At 49.4% G+C, this 18,421-nt stretch overlaps 1 protein-coding gene across 2 annotated transcripts in view; it reads left to right on the plus strand.

Annotated features, from left to right (window-relative positions):
* Cph (BCL11 transcription factor chronophage) overlaps positions 1-4,414 on the plus strand; it is a 32,024-nt gene extending 27,610 nt beyond the window's left edge. For both annotated transcript variants that reach the window (XM_076896766.1, XM_076896765.1), the window contains exon 3: positions 2,101-4,414. In XM_076896766.1, coding sequence (XP_076752881.1) covers positions 2,101-4,259 — 2,159 coding nt within the window. In that variant the 3' untranslated portion in view covers positions 4,260-4,414. The remainder of the gene's footprint in view (positions 1-2,100) is intronic.
* The last annotated feature ends 14,007 nt before the right edge of the window (positions 4,415-18,421 follow it).

Here is an 18,421-nt window from a genome sequence, read left to right on the forward strand (position 1 = left end):
CCTATCGCTTATGAAGCTGACGTCCCTCTCGAGTTGTTTCTAATTTAATTTAGGATTCATTGTTTACGCGTCCCATTGTCGCTGGCATCCGCGCGACGCGTGATTCATTTATTGGACATCGGTGATACCTTCGCTGCTGCGCGTTTTATGCGGTTTCCAGCCACCCAGCTAATACCGTGTCGCCTCGCCAATTTCAGTGATAATGGGACACCGTCAACTTTTTAAATGCTTCCACATAAATGACGGATAATTTCAAGCGTCTGCCACACGTTGCGAGTGTATTATAATACCTGAGTTTCATAAAATTACGATTAAAATAGTCACTGATTCGGTCCTTATCTTGACTGCAAAAGTAATTTCTGTACACATTCCTGAGTTTCGAACAGGAAAAGGGTTCTCTCAAAGAGTTAATGGTAACGTTACTTAAAGTTAATAAGAAACAAAAACCGTTTCTGGTAAACGTCTGGTTCAACCCTCTACTTAAGGGTTTCGTTGTTGCCACAAGATTTTTAGGAAATTCGTAAAATGGGCGAGCGATCGACAAGGATAGTCCGTTCGTAACAAATGACTTAATTTCGACGTTGGAGAGGAGCGTTTAAGAAAGTTAAGTAAAATGTAAGGTCTTATTTAGCGGAGGTTCGGCTTTAAGACTCACCCGGAGTTCCTTCGACGACAAAGATCTTCCCCCTATCTCGAACAGCCATTTAATTAGGGCTGCTTTTATTTTTCCGAGATCCTTTGTCTACGGCCGACTCTCCTTCCCGTTGCTAAATCAGACTAAAACGGGATAATATGGGAAACGATCTCGAACTTTTTAATCTCCTGCTAACCCGCCCCCTGCCTTTCTCATCTCACGCCCGATTTGACCGAAAACTTTCCGTTTTGTCCGAAACTTTTTCCACGAGCTTCCAAGTTCTCGTTCGACAGCGCAACGGCGAATCGAAGTTGCGAAACGCGCCGACTTCGGGGCTACAATCGCGGCCCTCGACTTAGAGAAAATAGAAAAAAACAAGTCGTGATGGATCAAAGCGAGATGAAGAATGGACGGGCCTCGACTTTGTTTCCCCGCGAAAGTGGACGCAACGGAAAGATTCGTCTACCGAAACGAGCAGCACGGAGACACATCTTCCCACCGCATTCCACTCGAGACGTAAATTTAAGCCACCACCGGGCCCCCCGACATCCGGACTCGCAGAGTTCCCAAATACGCTCCTTCGAGTCCAATCCCGATGGCGTTTCCGCGGCGCGAAACAAGGGAGCCGCGACAGTCTGTTCCACTTCCTTTCCATCTTTCTCCTATTCCTTCTGGCCTTCCGCGGCCGATCACGGAGGGTGGTCTCGAATTAATAAAATCCCACGGACACCCCAGCGTCGCGCAGGGGTGGCTTCCACGGAGCGTGAAAAATGGCCGAAAATCTGATATTCCGGATTAAAAACATTGAAATTCAAAACCCGTCCCTCCCGCGATCGTCTACGGTAGTGGAGGGTGGGTCGAGAAGTCGTTAAGGGTCAGTTTCATCGTTGCCACGACGCTGAACCGTATCCCTTGTTCGCCTCGAGCCAGCCTTTTCAACCACCCCGCCCTGGCCGTCGAACATCGTTCTCGGGGATATTATTTTTAAGCCCCCGCGTGGCCGCAATTTGACACAGCCGCGCCGTTTGAATTCCGGATTCAATCGACGGACCCGGTTTTCTATCCCGACCACGGGAAATTAAGGGCGCGCGCCGGGGAAATTGATAGTCCGGCCGTTTCCCCGTGTCTACGTGGGTAGAACACACGTTAGACACACATGTTCCTGGTTGTACTTTCCGCGTTGTCCCCTGTGTATCGATGAGACTTTTAGCCGCGTCCTCGTATATCATCGAAATTCACGGTAATCTTCTGGACTGTTTGACACGGTCTCGACTTATCGCGCGCTTAATCGTCCGCGGCGGAGTTGTCCAGGGGGTAGCCACAAAGGTCTCCTCCCTCTTCTATTATTACGAATAAGACATCTCGAGGCTGTTTCGCGAGAGAAGACTTATCCCACATCGCCTATCAGCTGCGACTGTATAAAATAAATGTGCCTAACCGAACGTGTCCGCATTCGTCTGTTCCAGAACCTCGATGGCTGCAGTGCTCGCAGTGCTCCAGAAGACTATCCTCCGCCTGGGAGCTGCTGCAGCACGTGCAAAGCGTCCACGGCGCCCGCCTCTACACCTCGCCCTCGTCCTCGACGAACTCGTCGTCGAACACGCCCGCGCCAAGTCCGCCAACGCCGACGCCGACCCACACGCACCATCTAAGCCCGCCCAATCATCTCAATCTGAGCGGTAAATCCACCGGAAGCTCGTCCGCGGCCAACTCGTCCGGCGGTACCAATTCGAGCGGCAGCAGCGGCGGACGACAGCAGTTGCAATCGTCCGCCTCCCTGGTCAGCGACCCGCTCCACAGTTTCCTCAGGCTACCTCAACACCTCGAACGAAGCTTCCCGCCCATGTTCAGGCCGGACTTCCTCGCGCTGAACCCGCTGGCTGGGTACAGAGGCCTCCAGGAGCTGCAGACGGCCACCAGGAACCTTCAGAACCTCGGTGGGGACCCTCTGCGAGGCATGGACGGGTTGAACCTCGGCGATCCGCTGGTACGTAGCTCGTTGGACTCGTTGAACAACGCGCGGAACCTGGCGAACCTGGCCGAGCTGTCGCACGGCCGCGGCCTAGCCGGCCAAGCGCACCCACCACCCCTCGAGGCCAATCTGGATTTTTACTCGGCGCGCCTAAGGAGCCTCGCTAATCCGTCCTTAGGCGCGGCTCCACCTAATAGCGGTAACTCAACGACGAACTCGAACCCACCCGCCCCGGTACCACCGGTTCCGGTGCCTGCCACCGTCCAGCAGCAGCAACAGCAACAACAACAGCAACAACCACCGCCCCAGAATCACAGCCAGCCGGTGGAACCACCGAGCCCAGCGTCGAACAACACCACCATCTTGACGCACACTAACCATCAGAAGGAGAACTCGCCACCCTGCTACAGTCAGAGTCCAGTTGTCCATCATAACAATAACAATTCGACGGACAGCGAGAAGACCAGCCCCACAGTGGGCTCGACGCCTATCATCACTGACTCCGCGTCAGAGACGATCTACTCGTGCGAGGTGTGCGACAAGAAGTTCCGATTCCAGTCGAATCTGATAGTGCATCGGAGGAGTCATCGGGACAAGGAGAGGCAGTACCAACAGGACGGCACGCAGGACGGACAAACGACGCCGACCAGGTGCGAGGTGTGCGAGATGGAGGTGCCCAGTTTCGCGGAGCTGAGGAAGCATATGAGGAAAGAGCACCAGGAGAACCTGAACGCGGCTAGTCCTCAGGGTAGCGTCGAGACGGTGCCAGACGATGGTTCCAGCTGCGACGAGAACATGGATCTTGACGAGGCTGAGGACAACGAGCAGAAAGCGGACAGGGAGGACACGGAGGAGAACACGCCCGAGGATTTGAGCACCACGCAAGGCCAAAGCGGGGAAGAGAGCGGGGGACGAATCGAACAGAAACCAGCGAGCCTGGTCGGCGATCTGATGGAGAAGTTCGGACTGAGCAACATAGCGCAGTACTCGGAGGCTTACAGGCAGGCTCTGCAAGAGAACCACCGAGGCGGATTCATCAAGACCGAGTCCCCGTCGAATCTGACCAACACCCTGAACAACAACAAAGAGAAAGACAGCGCGTTGTCGCCCACGAACTTCAATTCCTCGACCACGCCCAACATATTCTCCGGTCAGGGTTTTCCCAGGTCGACGGGGCCGGACTTCGGAGGGCTCTGGCTGCCAAGCCCCCACTATCTGGAGAACAACGAATTCCGCAAGGCTACCAAGGCCACCACCTCGAGCCTGGCGCTCCAAGGCCTGCCCAGCCCGCTTCTAAAGAAAGAGCGTAGCGGCAGGAACGACACGTGCGAGTATTGCGGGAAGGTGTTCAAGAACTGTTCGAACCTGACGGTGCACAGGCGGTCGCACACCGGCGAGAAACCGTACAAGTGCGAGCTGTGCTCGTACGCGTGCGCCCAGAGCTCGAAGCTGACCAGGCACATGAAGACTCACGGTCGACACGGCAAGGACACGTACAAGTGCCGTTTCTGCGAGATGCCGTTCTCAGTGCCGAGCACGCTCGAGAAGCACATGCGGAAGTGCGTGGTGGTGGTCCAGCAGGGGCCAAAACTGGGTATGCCCTACCCAGGCAGTCAGGACGAGGACTCCTCGCTCAGCACCAAGGACACTTGATCTTGGAACGGAAGCCTACCGCCGATCCCGCCACTGTGGCCGCACAGGCCGCCCTACCCGGTGTACTGAACAGGGGATCTTCTTCCTCGGGAGAGACGCAGAGGACAGAGCAGACGATAGGCGCGATCATTCCGACCGTGGACCAACGGTCCGTGCGGCGACTGGCCTGAACACGACCAGCGAGGAGGAATTAAAAATGTTTAAGGGTCGCCTCTTGGGATCGGGAGAGGCGGTAGGTCGGTGAACGAGCAACCAGTCGATCGGGAAGACCTGGAAACGGTCCCAGAAACGAGAGAAGCGCGCCGTTCGGGGCTGAACGAGAGCCACGCGACGCGCGGTCCTCATACGACGAGGGACGACCTCGGACCGGAACCGAGGATGGCGAACGCGGACGAAGTTGGGGAGAACGGAGCGGTGATCCGCTCAGGCGATTTTAAATTCAACTAGAACGAATGGTTACCACTTTGCGAGTCTCAGCACAGCTATTTAAAAAAAAAAAAAAGTATATCCCTATAAATAGTTATAAATAAAGACACTATAAATATGAATATACATATATATATATATACATATAAAGAGTATAAATATATATATATGAGAATATAAATATAAATTGCGAAATACAGAGGAGAATTATACAGAATATAAATATTATACATAGGATAATGAACATAGTGACTTTATTATCGCATTTGAAGATTATTTATTTAATAACGATAGAGATATCATGCATACCGTATGCGACGCGACGTACGCGCGTACGCGTGCGATGGAGGAAACCACTCCTTGCGCGTGTACGCGCGCACGTTGCGTTACACGGTATGGAATACCTGCAAACCACACTCTGTATGTATGACGTTAGGGGTTCAAATTCGGGACGCGAGAAGTAGAACGGGAGAAAATATCGAGGGGGGATGGGAAAAATCTTTTTGTACATTGGAACGATGGTCGCCGTGCGCGAGGAACTAGCGTCGATCGATGCTTGGCGTCCCTTTTTCTCTTCATTTTCTTTTCGTTTCTTACTTTTTTTCTCCAAGAGAAGAGATATAGGCGAAAGTGGGCAAAAAAGAGTGACGAATCGTTCGTTTCCCGAGGAAAGGAATCATGTAAGCGACTTCGACGATATTGTCTGTGTGTATATAAGCGCGAAACATCGATACTCGAAACCTCACACACCCCTCCGCCCCCCCAATCCCCTGAACGAATCCAGAAAATCGTTACGTATCGATGCTTAGAATTGTACGAGTCGAAAATGGTGTACAGCGGAAGCCGGAAACGCGGGCTGCGTTTATTTCTAGATCATAAGCATCTAGCCTCTCGATCCTATGTAAAATGTATCATAGTACTTTTATTGTCATTATTATCTATTATGTACCTATTATTACCTATTATTATTATATCAGTTCTATTATTGCTTATTATTATTAATATTATTATTGTCATTATTATCATTATTGACCTTTATTATTATTACTATTATTATTATTATTATTATTCATTGCCACTATTATTAACGCGGTTGCAGCGACTGTAAGCGCCGTCTTCATTATTTTATCCCGCTATTATTAAATTATTATCGAGAAGATGTTTTTAAATGGTTAAGAAAATGCCAAAGTTGTTTAGGTTTATCGGCGCTATACCATTATCGTCGCCCCTCGAGGTGTCCCCCGGACATTTCTCCATCGATGAAAACCTCCGTTGTTTTTCGCAAGACTCGCAAGAAGTTACTGGAATTTAATTGAGCAAGATGAAAGCAAAATTAACAGCCCAACAGCTAACCAGAAAAATACGCGAGGACTCTACCAAAGCGTCTAGTTAAAAATGTCTGTGTCTGCTGCCATCGTTTCCTGTTGGATCGTCGTGTCAAGCGTTCGCATCGGCGACGCCAGTGGATACAAAGGCAGCTACACTCGGGTGAATGTAAAAATTGGATGAAAACGAAAGAAGTAAGAGCAGAGCTTGGACGAATTCAGAATTTTTTGTGGTTAGCTGGTGTTCGCGTGTCGAGGCTCGTTGGAAAAATCTCCGGGGGCCATTCTCGCGGTGGCGAAACTCGCGATTATTATAGCGCGTTTGTTCGTTGGTTATATTTATTGTCGTCGAGGCTGGCAGGATCGCGCGCGGCTTTCGCAGGATCGAGGCAGCGATCGTTGATCCTGCGAAAATCGTCGCGTCCGCCGCGAGGCGCGCTCGAACGACGGTTGGTTGATTGATCCTTTTTTTTTTCCTTCTCCGTTCTTTCGTTGGAAAAAGCCGAAGACTGAGGTACAATATTGTATTCGCGCGAACGACGCCACTGAAACGACGTCGAAATTTTCCCTTATTTTCCCCTTTTATCTGCGTTCCATTAAACGGTGTACATAGTTTCTCCACCACGCCCTTTATTCCCCCTTTCCTTCTTTCGTTTTCCCGCAAACGCCTCGTTATAAACGTTTTTCGAAGGGGACTGTTCCTAAATAAAAAAAAAAATTAAATAAATAAATAAATGATCTAGGCAATAAGTTAAAGAGTATAACTGGTGTGACAGATCGTGCGTATCCCCGAGTGTGTGAGTGTGTGTGCGTGCGCGTGTACGAGCGTTTCACGATTTTTCGCGTGCGTGGTTCCGTTTAGAAGAGAGGAAGAACGAGGACAGAGAAATCTCACAAGTTTTTCTCCGCGTACGTACCCCCGCGGTACGTAGTGTGTGTATGAGTGAGTAATAAAGGGATAAAGGAGAAAAATGGAAACTCATATCAAGATAGTTGTCTCGGTGTTAGACGTGTACGGCCCTAGGTAAAAGGCAAAAATGCAAAAAAAAAAAAAATGAAAATCTCGTTATCTAGTTAAAGGAAAAAAGAAACGTTTGTTAGATCGATTCTGAAATACGTACATGCCAGGCTCCGTTTATACGATATATTGTAAATATATGGCACTGCCCGTAGCAAAGAAGCGAAAGCCGCGAGGGAAGAGACATCGGAGACGAATACAGGGAGGTGGAGAGAGCCGGGCGTTTAAACGAGACGGACGAGCGTGATCCGTCGCCGTTCGAACGTGAGAAAATAAATAAATCGTCACAGTATAATTAATTGCATCAATCATTTTCAATATGCGTACGAGTACGAGTCGTTTCATTATCATCGTTATCATCGCGGCGAATCCGAGGCCCGTCCCGCCGGCGGCCAAGCAGTGTAGCGAGAAATAAAAGAGAAACAGAGGAACGATTAGCAACGGCGACGAGCTCTTTCATCCTTCGCCGGGGAGCACTCGAAACCGCGTTAAAATCCGCGTGAACGTGATCGTCGAATTGAAAGACACCCACAGGGAACCGCGCTTCGGTTCCGCAAGTTTCTCTCGTCTTTCTTATTCGAATTCATCCCACATAGGACCAAGTTCCCTGCCTCACGAAGCGAGCATAGCAAACGAAAAAGAAAACGAAAAAAGGAAAAAAAAAATGAAGGAGAAAACCTCAATCACACACGCAAATTTCGCGACGGGCGATTCGACTGGCAGGACGCGACGAGGACGAGCACGGGGAGGCGAGAGTTTCGCGAACATCGACGACGAATCGACACTCGATCGGGTGCCATTTCTCGTTGCTCGTGTTTCTTGCCTCGCCGCGTCCCACCGTTCGATCTCGAACGTTTTCTACACAGGGTAAACCAACGTAAAATGGTAAAAGATAATCTCCCAGAGGAAAATATGAAAAGTAAAAAAAATGGAAAAAACAAATCGAAGAGCGGAACGTCGGAAGTATAGCGCAATTGAAGTATCTAGACAGTTAAATAAATAATGGTAAATAGAGGTGAGAGGAGAGTGAGAGAGAGAGCGAAGTATTTCCTATAATATAGTAAGCGACAGGACGGAGGACGAGCCGCGCGCAGGATGTACGCGAACGGACGCGAATAGTGGTGGCGAAACAAAAAAAAAAAATGTGTCGGTAGCAGGGAAATTGGATTTTTAGCAAGAAATCTTCTGATCCAGGGTAAACAAAAAAAAAATCCGAGGCTCGGTTTCTAGACGCAGCACGACTGGGTTTCGACCTGGCACTTTTTGGAACACTTAATACGAAAAAACAAAAAAGCAGACAAAAAAAGAAAAAAAAACAGGAACAAATAACAGAGTTATAAGAAACGCCGAGGATCGACATTTAAGGCAATACGAGAAAGCAAGGCGTCCTCGGGCAAAGTCTGGCCAAAGCACGCGACACACCCTTTGACCAGCTTTTCCGCGAGGAGGTCCGTTAATTATAAACATAGCAGATACGGTGTATGTCTTGTGCGATTCAAATAAACCACATTGTTTTTAAATAACCTGTGTCGTACGACATTCCTCCTGGTTCTGTTCTAGGCATACCTAATCCTCCACTTTTTCCATTCGTAACCCCTAGCAAGCATCGCTGATTAATTAAAACGAGCTCTGAGCTTTTTCACGACAGACGATACAAATTGATTTCAGATTTAACAAACAGCTGGTCGAAAAGAAAAAAGAACGGTTTAGAAAAACTAATCAACGGTCGCAATTAATTGTCGTTCCTGCAGTTTTGATGAACGACCGTTCGTCCCGATTATTGGAGCGAATTTATGCGCGACAAACACAATCGGTTCCCGTCGTTAATTGATCGATCGTCACGATAGAGAATATCCGTCTCACGGCAGATCCCGATACACCTCCGCCGGCTATAGAAAGCTCGTTACATAAATTGTTTAACTCGTCTCGAGCCATTACTATTGGCCGCTTATTACGTTTATTGCATAATACGTTTCGCAACGAGGCTCGCGTGTGCGAAACCGCCGCGTCGCGTGAAACGTCGCTCGCCTCTGCTCCGCTCGGGATCGGATAGTCGAGCTATTATTCGGGAATTTTTCTTTTCCAACGATTCTCTTCTCGCGAGCGGATCGTTTGAACCAACACCTTCGACGAGGGACCCGCGAGCCGGTCTTTTCGCAAATACATCGGCGCCATCTTACGTTCAGGGGTGGTATCGACGGACGGGGCACAGGTAAGAATAGCCTGACTGCACCTACGTTCGAAATACACCACCGTATATCCGGTTGCGGTACCAAGGAGATCATATACCTCCATTTTGTAGCGCAGCTTCATAAAATAGCAAGGTAGAGGAGACGTACAATTTTAATTTTCGATTATAATAATCGATAGCAGGATATTGGTAAATTCATAGGAAAGACGTTTAAAGCCAGTCTATTCTAATTCTAGAAATTCTAGTTCCGATTCTAACATCGAACTTCGCTCTGGTTGCCACGTGACTATCAGAAAACGTGATTCGCCCCAAGAATCCGCCCCATTTCTTTCCATACCTTAGGACGAGGCTCGTAATAAAAAGCGCAGTAAACAAAGGGCGGGCGTAAACGGGCGTTTCGCTCGTCGACGGGTCGTACATCTCCCGAAGACGTCAAAGCCAAAATTACACGTCATAAAGTTCGAAATCCGACGGTAACACGCCGGGGACAATCCGTCGTCGTCGTCGTCGTCGGTGCTGCTTGTAATCGAAAGCTCCGCGTGGCCCTCGACGGTCCTCTGAATGCGCTCGCGCCCAGCCGCGCCTCCCTGTTTCGCGGTAATCGACTACTGGCGCTGGCAAACACCAGCCGCCATGCGAATTCGAAGTTAAGACAATGCCGTTAATTTTTGGTCGGCCCCATTGTTCCCCGGCGCACATTCATCTGTCAACCGGTACCGACTTCTGCCACGTTCCGGATAGCAGACTGGGGCAGAGCGCGAGAATCGACGATAGATCATCCCCTTCGTTTCCGACCGTCCAGCCAGCATCGGTTTTTACCCCCTTCGAAACCGTCGGGACGAGTTGTTCGCGGTGATCGCGAGAAAAGTACGGGGTGGAACGGAGACGAAGCGACGCGAGCTCGCGAGGCGTTGGTCAATAGTTTCACCAGCCGCCTCCACGGTCGTTTGAATGCGTGTTAACTATGGTGACGTCACCACAATGGCGGACACTAATCTCCACGTCAGAAGCAGAGGTGCCCCCGTGCTCGCTCCGCCAACCCCCAACCCTTTCTCGTGTGCCGCCTTCGTCCCTGATCTGTCGGTTTTCCGGACAAAATATGTCAAACGCTACCCCAACCCCATTTCCGGCGTCGTTTCGTCCGCATCCGCCGTCACGACCCGTGGAAAACAGCGCGTGGCCACCAGCGACGATAGAAGGGAGAAAAAAACCCGGGGAAAACGAGAGAACGAGAGAGAATCTACCCTCTTTACTGCGGACATTCCGCCAACTATTCAGACGAATTCACCGTTTCCGCTTAGTTCCACCGATTTTTCGGGTCCTCTCGCGTGAGATTCACGCGCTTTAGGGAGTTCCTCGGGTTCCTTCTTGCCGCACACTGATCGCCCTCGAATATGGAAAATATTGGCCTCTTTTTACTTCGCTTGCTTCCTTTGCATTGTATTTTCCTCGAATTTCGCAATTTTTGAGCTATCATTAGCGGGTGTCTCCGTTGAACAGACAAATTCGATGTTAAAAACGATGTTACATTAATTGCACGTAACAGTGTTCCACGATTATCAGGCGAATAATATCAACCTAGTACTCTTCAGCGAGGGCAACCGTTAATTCTGTGTTCTGAACTTAACCTGCTCCGAATCTGTGCTAAAATTAAACTATCGATTTTCGCCTTCGAACAATCCTGAATAGTCCCACAACATCCAGTCGCGTTAACCAACGCGACATTGCGATTTAAACGCTGGAAATAATCGCGAAACGTGGGCGCCTCGAGCATCGATTCGCGAATTACAGACTTTTTTCACTTCGCCCCCGGCACCTGAGCTACCTGAACTCCGATGGCGACCGTGTAACACACGGTTGCCTACTAATAGGTGGTACAGTAAGGCGCAAAAGTTCCACCTCTGGAAGCCGGTTCAGGGGTAGGTTAGAGCCCCTGCATGTGAAGGGACCTCTTCCCTTCTCTATCGTTACGCTCAATATCAAACGAAATGACAATCGATGATTATTACTCTCGCTACAAACGAAGAAAGTACTAAACATTTACAGCTACCACGTGACAACAACTATAACAAATGTGTGCCCAAGAAGAAGCAACAATTAACACAGAAACTCAGTCACGAACGAACCACTTAAATGCCAAATATCATCCATTCTAGCTCATAAACTTAACAACAACGAAACAGCGCCAATGACGAACGATCGCCGCTTAAACATTGTTCCACGGTTTCTCGCGCGAGACCGCGTTTATTCGCCCTTAAACGGCCGCCATTTTCCTATCTCGCCGGAGACACGTATGATCTCGCGGCCGTTTAAGCGATTACCGTTGTTCGCTGCTTGTATCTTAATGTCCGGTGTTCATCCTCGAGAGTGGGCCGGGAGAAAAACTGCGGGGTAGACCGGTTAGGTTAACTACCCGTGGCGGAGAGGCGTCGGGCGCTCGAAGTTTGTTAGATCGCGGAATTAGTCGGCTGTTAAGCCAGATAAGCAGTCAACATGGACGAAAACAATTGCGCTGGATTAGTTCGGCCGCGTCTCGCGGCGGGCGTCTCGTTCCTCTGGTTAAAAGATTAAACGGCGCGCTCGTTTGTCTTCGAGGGCTGGTGGGACCCGGGTTCCTCGTTCAGGAATCGTTTCGCGACGAGCAGCGTCAAGGATCACCCGCCAACGAGAGGTATCGGTGGACAAGAAAAAAAGAGAGAAAAAACAGAGGAGATAAAAAAAAAATACCGATCGAGAGGGTAATACTCTCGATATAACGGGAACGCAGGCGTGGAACGAAAATCCGTGGCTTAGTTGGGCAAATTTGTTGAATTATCTTATCGTCGAATATCTCGTCGACCGGCACGACGTCGAATTAATTTCAATCTCATTATTGCCGATACCCGGCCGTACTCGCGGCGCCGTCCTTCTCCGTTTCTCGATAAAGAACTGGCGAGCGTATTGTCGCTGGTCGGGGCTCTTGATCTCTCCTCGCTCTTTACTACGTCCGACTAATTAAATGGATACTTCTAAATCAATTAATGGGACGTCTTTTAGCGCGAGACACTGCGCGACGCCTTTACTTCCGATTTTCCAATTTGCGGCCGATACGACTGATACCGGTTGCTCTTATTGCGGCTTTTGCTTTCGTTGCCCTCGCTGAGTAACCGATCTTGACGATAGATCTTTGTGGGAGGGTGAGAAAGGGGTAACTTTGGGACGTGGAACGAATCAGTGGAATGATTCGACGATGGTCAGGCGATACAATTAAGGTGCGTTAACATATGAACGTGAGATGTTGTTAATAATTCGTATACCAGAAATTTGTTAAAGTTCAGAATCGAAATTTTATTGAAATCTTTTTAGAAAAGTGAACTTCACGAGCTGATATGTATCCTTCTTGAATTAATTATAGGAGAAAGTTTGCTTTCAAAAGAAAAGCGACCCGTCACTCTCCCTTATTGGCCGCTAAACAATCCGTACACGTTTCATCGAGTTCCCCCGCGTGTTTCCTTTCCTCTGGCTTGCCAGGGGCGCGAAAGATTGCCGATATTTTTCAAGGGAGAGAAATCCACCCCCGAAGGGTCAGTATTCGCCTGTTACAAGGGTAGCTTTGACCAATCGCACGCGTGGGCTTGCCACCCCTTTTTGCTGACCAATCGAGGACAGCTTCGACGATGTTTGGCCGACACCGGTCCCTTCAGGGATATGTGGAGGCTTAACGAGTAGCTGGCTCGAGTGGCTGGCTGTTCGTTAAAATTTTACGTCGCGAGCATGACACAATTTGCCGGGTAACGTTCGAGTTTATGCTCGTTTGAATATCGTATATGCCTCTCAGCGATGGCGTTAAGGTATTAGCGAGATTCGATAGAAATTGCAAGAGAACAAGCTTGTAACTATAAAAACGAGACACAGATTGATTGTTCATACGACATCGATTCGTTTCTAAACTATTGGGAACAATCGAAACTTAATAAAATGAAGGTAAGTGAGTTTTAATAAAATATCTGCTCTCTAATAGAATTAGGAACGCTATTGCAGTCAGTTAGCGACGTCGACCGACACTTTTCGGACAGACGATCTAATATATTTATATAAACGACTTCTAATACACTCTAACACCTCATATCTAGAGCGCACAGACAATCGCTATTCCTCTAGAAACAGAACAGTCGATATGAATAATCGACTGCAGGTCAATCCATTATCACACTCTTACAAATGAACAGCTTTCCCATTAAATAGTTGACCCATTCCACTGAATCTGTGCATAAGAGAAAAATAAATTCCCGATCGATTACCAATCCCTCAAAAGTACCACGACTCATCGTCATTAAATTTAAACGCAAGCCTGACAAATCCAATTCTCACGTATCATCATAATTCCAAAGTATAGTTCCAAGCATAACATCCCCTCAAGAACAGGTAACAAAGATGTTACGCGTTGCAACGGAACGATAAAACCGCGAGCAGCTGGCGATCCAGAGGATCGAGCCGATCGATTCGCCCTCAGGCCTTTCAGTGCTCGTCGCTTGTTCGTCGCGGGTCCGAGCGGCTCGGGTTTTGCAAAATTCACGCACGCCAGAAAGCCGAGGGGGGCCGGGGCTAGCGAGATAATAATGATGAAGTTCGGTGTCCGTGTAGCCGAGTGGATGGCGAGACCAGACCGGGAGGGTTGAAGCCGGGGCGGAAGGAGAAAGGCAACTCCGTCCGGACGAGGGCCGGAGGGAGGGTGGGTTATACATTTGAGTACATAAATGTATGTAACTTTGAGTTTGTGTTGGAGTGGGCGTCGGCCATCTTGTCCGGTGGGTATTGACCGAGGCGACCGCCAGGCGAGAGACATGCCATGGCGGGCAAACCACCTCTAGTTACTACCCCCGGCGCTAATTGCTCTTATTAGTTAAATCCGTGCGGTATCGTCGCCGACTTGCACCGCCGAGACACGCCACCGAGGGGGTAAGAAAAAAATAAAATACACCGTCTGCGTTCGGTTTAGCCAATCGCGTGCACGACCTGGCCGTGGCTAGAAGTTCAGCCAGCCGTCGTTCCTGTTCGAGACGTTCGAGGAATGCGTGGCCCCGGGTGCCACGATTGTGTCCGGATGTTTTAAACGTCCGCGGGAAAAGGGACGACGCGGGCGAACGAAATTTGTCGCGGTTTTACATCGAAAAGGGGGAATAAAAATAATTGCTAGGAAATAATGAAAAATATTTGCAGTGTCTATCGCGTTATATTAGGGCAATGAATGCTTCCTGTATTGTAAATATTTAAGTATTGTTGTTTTTTTTTTTTTTTTAGTCTGTAGTACCAATTAACTAATTGGATCAATTATATTCCACGGGAGCGGGAGAATTGTTGGATGTCTGTATTGTGGCAGACTGAATGGTAATTGTTCGAGGTGATTGGAGAAGGAAATCCGAACGGCTGGGGGTTGTACTACAGAGAGAAAGAAACTGCGAATTTCAAAGTACATTATGAATGAATAATTTAGAAAATTCACGACCAGTCCGGTGTAGTTATGAAGTGCAAGTGAAAGTCGAGGGTTTAAAAGTAACTTTGTTGAATCTTTCCTTGGTTTGAGGGATGAATATTTGTGCTTGAGATCTTCCTTTTCGAAAAAACTTTCCCTAACTGAGTTAAGAGCATTCACGCTGTATGTTCCTCGTTACGCAATTTATTATTTTATACCATTAATATTATTCTTAACGAGTTCGATTCCAAATGAAGTATCCGTGGACCAAAAAGCAAAGCAACTAGCTGGCTCAATCGGTGCATACAACACCGCGTAACAATTATTCCAAAGTTTTTCTCCTTGTTTGGCTGCTCGAGGTTACGCATTTGCATTTATCTCGCAAGTTCTTTTACCTCCAACTTTCAGTTACGCTCACTTATTCGCGGCCATTGTAGACGCGGTTAACGACGATACAAGTCGACGAACTTTCTCAATTAAAGTGAAAAGAAAATTATAAGAAGTTTGTTTGACCTCCGCGGTGGTAAAAATCTCGATATCAGCATCGACCCTGTTCTCTCGAACGCGTTAAAATTCAAGGTACGCCTCCGCCGAGGTGCTCTATTTGTCTTTGTAACTTTCACGCGTTCCCCCGTCCGATCGAAGAACGAGCGAGGAACTTTTTCGCCGCTACAAATTTTTAATCCCATTTCGAATAAAACAGCAACAAATATCACAGCATGGAAACATTGCTAACCTTTAATGTTTGCCACTCAGACCGTTCCAAATTAATGCGAGCGGTTTTTAAATTAATCCGAAGTCCTCGATCTCCGTTCCTAACAGACCTTTCACTTTAAGCTAAAAACTGTCTTCCTTGAACTTTCTGAATCGACGCTGACATTTTCTAATGTTTAATACATTTCCACGAGCCACGTTTATTGCCTTTTAATAGCCCCGGCGATTTGCACATTCTCATCAAAATTGTAAACTATGTCGTGACGAAACCGCGATTCAACAATAGCCTCCGTATCGGTCGCGGTGAAAAAGTAACGAACGTATAAGGAAAACAGTCGGAGTCAATGAACCAGAAGACACGGAATTACTTATTTCGCGCGCGGAACGTGACGCTGGATATCGGTCAAAATCGAGTACCCCGTTCGAAACAGTGCAATTAAACTCGTAAAATAATGTATCATCCGTGCGAGAACGCTCTCGCGGATTGGATTCATCTCTGCTCGATCTACTCTTACAAGAAAGTGACACCAATTAGCAATCTTTAACCTGAACTTCGACTTCGCGAAAAGCGCACAGTGCAGACTGTTACCAATCTCTACCACAGCTCTCCAAGTGGAACACCCCTATCAACCCTTAAAAAATTCCAATAACCTTCCTAATATTTACTTTACTCGTTCGCATCTACCATTGACTCTCAGTTTCCAGACTGATAGCGATCAGATTTCCAATTGCAAAGAGACGAACGCGTCTGCGATCGGTCGCGCGACTCGACGCCTCGCCGGAATAAACTCGCGAGAGGTGTCCAGAAAGGTTTTGCCACCGGGGTGCTTCCGGTGAACTTGCTCGCCGCGGCGAGGAGGCGAGGGCAGAGGCACGGGGGTTGTAATAATCGTTGCGCGGCAACGAACTGCGGAATGTCTGACAATCAACGGGCGTCGGTGTCGTTGGAATTCAGCGCGTCGCGCCGCGATACAAGGTCCGTCTGCGTGGGCGAACGGCGCGCCGGCGGAAACGGGCGAAACGGCGGAAAGCTTGGCGCGGGCACCGGGGTTTGCGGCCGGCGAAAATACCGAAGGTTCGTCCGTTCGTTCGTCGGTGGCCGCAACCGGCGTGTACGACCGGGCGCGGACTCTAATTCACGCCCGGTATTTCGCGCGGCGTGTATTTTAAGGCTGGCCCCGGCTCGAAAATTCCACCCTTGCACCGGTGTGTTTCTGCTCGCCCCATTCCCGTCCCGGTTTCGTCCGCGCCGCGCTGCTGCCTCGCGTTTCTCTCCTATGTACCACCTACCCCACCCCCAACCGTTTCACCCCGTCCCTTTCTGGCTGCTTGGCCATTCCGTTTGCCCCTTTCGCTCGTCCCGTCCCTGTCTGCTGGCGAGCGGAACGTCGGTTCGTCCCGCTTCGACCATCGCGCCCACCCTCTCGCCGCGATCTCACCCTTCTCTCTCTTTCCCTGTCTCTTTCTCTCTCTCTCTTTGCGTCGTTGCTTCTCTGTCCCTCGAGCACACGAGTAACCGAGGTATAGGTAGGTAGGTAGGTGGGTAGATAGGTAGTAGGTGCTCGTGACGGTGGTGGTGGGTATAGTAGCTGTAGATATAAAGGTTGTCGAGGTAGGAGGAAGGGTGGTGGAGAACGAGACGGATAGAGAGCGGGAAAAGGACGAAGGGAGCAACAGAGAGGCATCGCGAAGCTGGGGAAAACGGAAAGAGAGGTGTACACAGATGTGGTGAGGCCGTAGGAGAGAGAGAGAGAGAGAGAGAGAACCGGTGGACTAAGTTGGGAAGAGGAGCGAGGAAGAGGGGGAGATGGAGAGAGAATTCTTGGACTCCGTGTGGTAGTGCAAGGGTTCGTTCGACCCTTAAGGGGTTGTGGCTAGCATCAGCCCCCCTTTGCCCCAGTCCTCAGCCACCGCTATCCCCTTTACCGACCTCCGCACAGCTTCTCTTCGTACTCCTTCCAATCCTTGCCGACCACCCAGTTAGCCACCCTCGTAGCCACCCCACGACCGGCAAAACTACCCTACCGCCGGCGGCCATTTTACTCTCCCTTCGCCCTGGACTCGCCAAATTGTAATCCGAGGCCCTGGAATTCCGGGCAGAGCAACCGTGGTCCGGCCTCAAAGGAGGCTTCCTTCGCCTCTCGACTTACCCTTGGATAATGATTAACGGAGTGCTCCTCTTTCTCGCCCTCGGTCTCGCCTCGCCTCGACTCGCCTCGCCTCGCCTCGCCTCGCCTCGCCTCCTCGCCTCCTCGATCCTCGTTTCTCGCGGGCGCAAACAAAGAGCCGCGCCAGGAGCACCGCGTTTCGGTTCACGGACGCCTCTCGCGAACCGGCCCGCTGTAATAACGGCGAAACATCCGCGGAAATCTTATTCTACTCGCGCGTGGTCCGGTCGTTTGATGTCGCCGTAGACGCGTGCTCCGACGAATGAGGATGACTGTCTTTGAGACGCTCGAAAGAGGACTACGTCTGCACTGGCTGCTTCCCGTTCAGACTTCAGACACGGAGGTTTCACGCGAGCTCACGGGGGGTGAGTTACGCCAGCTTTGTCTATTTACGATCCGATGATTTTCGAGGTGTGTATCCGCATTATTCGCATAGACGATATCCTTTGTAATTGTACGACACACATCGTCTATATCCCACTGTTTTAATGTCGTATACGTATAAGATGAAGGAGGATATGTCACGAATTTGAATCTAGATCTTGAAGAACGTCAAGGTGAAAAGCTACGAATAATTACGATTTCCACGGGATGACTTTAACTCGATCATCACCGTGACTGGATCCGTCGTTAATTCGCAGGTACACGTAGACACGCGCGAACGAGCCGAGAAACACGTAGACAATAATTCCATATCTCGGCTGGTTCAGGTTTATCTGATTGGGCGAGCGGTATCGCCGGGAAATTCGCGATTATCTGTTTATGGCGCGGTTAATGGAGGTCGTGCCTAGTCGGAACGGCTCGAACCTCATGTCTGCCCGATATTGGCCAATAATGTAGCACATACTTACCGTGCGCCGTGTCCTCG

Source organism: Xylocopa sonorina, chromosome 6, assembly GCF_050948175.1.
Source record: "Xylocopa sonorina isolate GNS202 chromosome 6, iyXylSono1_principal, whole genome shotgun sequence".
In the NCBI taxonomy this organism is placed as follows: Eukaryota; Metazoa; Arthropoda; class Insecta; order Hymenoptera; family Apidae; genus Xylocopa; species Xylocopa sonorina.